We start from the raw sequence: 5,785 nt of genomic DNA on the forward strand, positions 1-5,785 counted from the left end.
AGAAGAAGACCACTTTCATTAAAAAGATCACGTACTAAAATTATTTTATTATTATACCAGTTCTGAAAAAATAAAGACTTGTTTTTATAGAGTATATTACGATTATTCCATATAAAAAAAGAATGTGGAGAGAAATTGTGCTTATAAATAAGAGACCAAGCAAGAAGCATTTTATCCAGAAGATGGCAGTACCGTCTTGTTTTTAGATGACGCGACAGAAACGGAAATAGATACTGCTACGTTTCCCAGTAAATGAAAGTAAAAACCAGCTCTGTTAAAAGTCCGTCGCTGCTCTGCTCTATGAGACATAAGGAAGTAGATCATCTACAAAACACACAGACGAGTGAAAGAGTTTATTTAGCATTCCAACAACATGCCCCTTTTAAATGGTATGTTCACATTTTTATTTTTATCTTGATCTTTAAGAAATGCTACAAATACGCATGACTGTAATTGCCAAAGAAATGTGAACACCGTAAAAAAATAGTTTGTCCATTGTGATGGTGACTGTCAAATTTTGCTGTATCATTGCAGTGGATGTAATAATTGATAATCTTGACCAACTCCTATTGAGTTTTAATTACTTTTGCTGCCTAAAAAAAATAAAACACTTATATATCATTCATGCTGAAATGTGTTGTTTCTTCGAGTCATCTATGAAAAGGTTCAAATGTATGTTGGTTATAATACTTAAATAGTAATGACACAGACTTTTTTTTTAATTTTTATTATTCTTTTAAAACAAAAATATTACCATAGGAAATCAAAATGCCAGAAAGGAAGAAGACTTTGCTGGAAAGAAACTCAAAGCCCTGCCCTATGAGCTGCTTCAGAGGGGTGGAGATGCAGTCAAGGTTGATCTACAGAAGAACAGACTCAAACAAATCAATGGGATCTCTCAACTGAAAAACCTGACGGAGCTCAACCTGAGCAGGAATGAGCTCAGCGATTTCCCTGTGGATATTACAGGGTTATACCAACTGGAGAAACTTTATATCAATCAGAACAATATCAAAACCATTCCAGAAAATGTCTTTCCATCCTTAGAGAAACTTCGATTTCTGAAGTTGAGCACCAATCGGCTAGAAAAGCTACCCCAGGACATCAACAGGTGCCTACATCTCAACTACCTAAACCTGTCCAACAACTGCCTGAGGAATTTGGATTCTCTCGTGGGTCTTTCACACCTAAAAGAGCTTTATGTCGAGAGGAACCAGTTAGCTGAGCTACCAGAACTTCTCTTTCTAAACAATAGCTTAACTCTGTTCAAAGCTAATGGTAACCCTCTTAGAAAGCCCCCTCAGGAGGTCTGTGCAGGGGGATTGAGAGATATCCAGAGTTACTTTGCAATGCTTGAGGCGGACGCCCCAGATGTCTGCACTGTGAAGACTATGTTTCTTGGGAGCTCCATGGCAGGGAAATCCACTCTGTGCCGCAGTCTGAAGCAGGGTTGCCCTGTAACAGTGGCCGAGGAAGACCGGACTGTAGGGATTGAAATAAGTGAAGTTGGTAGTGAGGGTGTCCGTTTTTTCTTTTGGGACTTTGCTGGACAAGAGGAATACTACATCACCCATCATGTATTTATAACAGCTCAAGCCTTTGTCATACTTGCCATCAACCTTTCCAGGTAAAGCCTTTTTTCCTTGTTTTTTTTTTCTTCTGCTAGATCTCACAGTGCAATATACTCTAAACATATACAACTTGTTGAGATTTTTTTTTATTATTAGCAAGCATCTCTATTACTGAGGAATCTGATGTGTCATTTTTGCATTGTGGACAATAAAATGAGCAAAGCCGGAATATTATAGAGACTTTTTTTTTTCACTGTTGGGCCAGTTAGCATAACAGTTAACATTTTATTTTAATTTTTTTCAGTTACAACATGGATGCCCAGAGTTTCAAGGAGAAAGTGGGCTTCTGGATCAAAAATCTTCAGCTTAAGATTCCCGACTCAGTAGTTCTGCTTGTGGGCACTCATATTGACCAGTGCACGAAAGAGAATGAGGTGAAAGAAAAGAAAAAACACATCGAAGAGCAGGTGAAGGAAATGCTTGAAACACATACAACTAATTTGGAGCGGCGGATGAAGAACTTCCAGGAAATGGAGGACTCATCTTTGTACTATGACCAGATAAATCAGATTGAGAGACTGACTGAGTACAAACTAAAGGTCATTTGGTTTTGCAATTGCTGGCATAAAATATGCATCCAATTAAATGTGCTGCCATGATCTTATTTTTCTCCTTTTGTTTTCAGGTGGTTGACTTTATTCCTGTAGATTGCACTGAACAAGCGGACATCGACAAGCTACATTCTCGCATCAAACATGAGGTTTTAAACAAAGAGACATTTCCAAGCATCGAACAGACATTACCCAGATGCTACTGTGAGGTGGAGAATGAAATCCAAGAACTCCTGAAAAACGGTGACATTGCTGAGCATGGTCAGTATTTTTTCTTTTCAATTTTAAGATTACAATGTTTATTGTGTTTGTTCTTAAATAAGTCTGAAATTTGCTTCTATTAACAGGAATTGTGAGTCAAAGCTCCCTCTTGTATGAACTAAAGAACAGACATGAGACACTGGACGATGACAAACTAAAGTTAATTCTTCAGTATCTCCACCGAATCGGCGTCATTATGTGGTACAAGGAAATCCCGGAATTGGCGGGTTCTTTGTTTGTAAAGCCATCATTCCTCATCTCATTGTTCAAGGTTCACGCATCAAACGTTTAAACTACTACTTGAATAGCCATAAACTAATCAGCTTAGAAATCCTTCATCTTTTATTTTATTTTGATTCTTTCACAGACTATTGTGAGACATGACCTAGTCCAGGAGCTGAACAAGATTTCCCCTGCACAGCTGAAGTCAGAAAATGCACTTGTGATACAGAAGAAACGATGGATCAGTGACTATAAAGACAGAGCGTCCTTAAACAATGTGGCTATCAGGATCCTGGTGCGGAATGAGCTCCAGAAGAATAATTATGGCATTACTGATGAAGAGCTAATTGAGGAGGTGGTTGGGTCCAAAAAGAGGGAAGGAAGTCTTCTTTCACTACTAAAGCACTTTGATGTATGTTTGTCGACCAAACATAACAGCCCTCTCAATCCGAAAGCCAACGAATTCTGTCCGCAGAAAAATTGGAAGCCCTCAAATCCGATTGTGTATGAGCCAGATGCTTGTCTGTTCCCAAGTTACCTGTCAGACAACAAACAGGTAGAGCAAAAGTGGGAATCAGACAATACGGAGGACCTGAATATCCATGTTTACTTCCTACCTGAGATACCACATGGTTTCTTTCACAGGTGAATGCTTATGTTTGTCTCTTTCAGAGAAAATAGAGAATGTCAATGAAGAACATTCCTGATTTATTCACTCTATTTGCTGTCGTGTTTTACAAAGTGTCATTAACCCTGGATGGATACCCTGATGACTTGCTCAAAAAGCTCATTTAAACTGACTTGATTGTAAGAGATAACCTTGGAGAACTAGTAATAACATGTAAAACTGGTGCTTGCTTTACAGGCTTGTGATCAGGACATGCTCCTTATACTCTCCATACTGGATCGGAAAAGACCAGTGTGTGCTGTGCTGTGGTGACAAACGGTTTCTGCTCAGAGAACACTGTGATGAGGACCAATTCATTGAGATCCGCTGCAAAGAGAGCGAGCGTAAGTCCCCTGTTTTATTACATTTTCTATAGCAATGATTTACATTTGTATCCTCTTAAGCAGATACTTTGAAAACACATACACTACACTACAGTTTGGGCTTTTTAAAGATTTTTTTATGTTTATTAAAGACGTTCTTAATGGTCACATAGCCTGCATCATATTTATTATATTTTTTCTATTACAAAGTTATTAAATCTGTAGTTTCTTATGGGTTTTTTTTTTTTTTTTTACATTAAGATATGGTTTTTGTCTTCTTCATAAATGTATTGAATCTACTGTATAATTAAAATATTGTACTTAATAATGTTTCGTCCTGTAGTTGAAACCCCAGGAGAGATCCAGAAAGCATGGGGAGTGATAAGGGAGATTATGAAACGGCTGAACACACTGACAGAGCAGTGGCAAGGGCTGTACCTGACTGTCCACAGTCCCTGTAAATCCAGTGACTGTGATCAGTACTTTCAATGGAATGACTGGCAAGAATGGCTAGAAGATTCAGGGACGAGCAAATTTAATGTGTAAGTTGTCATGGGATTTGCCCTCTTTTTGTGTGTTCTCAACAGAGCGTTACATATTCCTTTATTACAGTATGTTTGACTCATCTTGGTTTTAAACATGAACATTAAAATGAATTCAGGTGACTGAATACTGTGTTCTGTCTTATAGAGGACTAGAGGAGAAACAAACTTGCCCTAATGGACACCAACGAAGGACGGAGTTGCTGTTCCCTAGAAGTAAATGCATTTGTTTACAGATAAATACAACATGCACTTAGTCTTCTGCCCTTTATAATTCTTAAATATTCTGGTTTTCAGCTCCTGATGCTTCGACCTAAGGAGAGGACACATGGAACCGATAATACAAATAGAAACTCACTTTACTGGACGGAAAAGGTTGTTAAAGCCCCACATCAGACTACAAATGTATCATTGCTTAAACATTGTAAAACACAACTTGAACATGTTTACGTAATGAATTAAATTTGCACAGAAAATAGCATTGTAAATGTTTTCAACATGTTATTACACAAATTGTAATAGCTCCAAATCATTGAATGTAGCCTAGATCACACTTACAATAGTTATTTTATATTTTTTGATTTAGTATGGAATGGAGAAATCTCACTTTATTTAGGGGAACATAAGATTTGTGTAGTCTACTCTTTGTAAGAAATTGTTCGTATGTCGTCTTGTAGAAACATATTGTCGCCGCTAGGGGGAGCGCTTTATACATTTACGTTTTACAGTGCATTTTGTTTGAGGACTTTTTGTGGAAGGTAAATTATTGCTGCTGTGGAGTCCTGGCTTAAACATGTAATGAATTGTTCAATAAAGTTATCCAGATACAAAGTTTTATGGGATTTACCAAAGTTTCTGTCTGTCAGCCATGCTTCGAAGTAGCTAGAAAATAAAAAGTAGGCCTACATGTTTACCTCAGCGTGTAAATATTCTAACAAATCACAGCAATTATGAAGTTTAAAGTCAAATATTTTTTGGTTTTAATTACAATTTATTTTAATGGTCCCCTTCAGACATTCTGTTGACTAGAAGTAACTTTGCAACTACACATAAGCTAACTAACAGTTAAGGTTAGGGTTAGGGTTAAGGTTAATAAGCATGTGCAATATGTGCAAAGTTACCTATATAGAATGTTTGTTGGGAGACCGTAACAAAGTATTGGCAGATATTAAGCAGACAGTCTACTAATTACTGGTAGTTGGCATGTAGTTACATATAGTCAACCGAATGTGTAAAGGGGACCATCAGAATAAAGGGTTACCGGTTATTTTTATTGTGTTGTAATTTTTTTCCACACAAACTTTTTTAATTTTTTTTTTTTTTTTTTTTTTTTTTTTTTTTTTTTTTTTATCTGTTCATTCGTGTTTAGATTTTTACTTCATTATAAAGTAAATAGTCATTATCAGGTGATTTTGTTGATGGTGCTTTACAATATACTAATTTCAGTGACAGTTCACTTGTATCAATATAATGCTATAAACACACACACACACAAACAAACACACAAAAAACACACACACACACAAACAGTGTAGAGACTTTCCATTGACTTCTGTTGTGTTTATATTGCGCTAATCACTCACACAAA

At 36.8% G+C, this 5,785-nt stretch overlaps 1 protein-coding gene across 1 annotated transcript; it reads left to right on the top strand.

Moving 5' to 3' along the window:
* Nucleotides 1-233: 233 nt before the first annotated feature.
* On the top strand, nucleotides 234-5,032 carry LOC109055376 (malignant fibrous histiocytoma-amplified sequence 1-like). The gene is made up of 10 exons (XM_042760677.1): nucleotides 234-389; nucleotides 760-1,627; nucleotides 1,876-2,170; nucleotides 2,257-2,443; nucleotides 2,530-2,714; nucleotides 2,811-3,310; nucleotides 3,531-3,676; nucleotides 3,999-4,197; nucleotides 4,346-4,413; nucleotides 4,495-5,032. The coding sequence occupies exons 1-10, from the start codon at nucleotides 374-376 to the stop codon at nucleotides 4,512-4,514; spliced, it is 2,484 nt and encodes an 827-aa protein (XP_042616611.1). The 5' UTR covers nucleotides 234-373; the 3' UTR covers nucleotides 4,515-5,032.
* Nucleotides 5,033-5,785: the final 753 nt, after the last annotated feature.

This window comes from Cyprinus carpio, chromosome A7 (genome assembly GCF_018340385.1).
Source record: "Cyprinus carpio isolate SPL01 chromosome A7, ASM1834038v1, whole genome shotgun sequence".
NCBI lineage: Eukaryota > Metazoa > Chordata > Actinopteri > Cypriniformes > Cyprinidae > Cyprinus > Cyprinus carpio.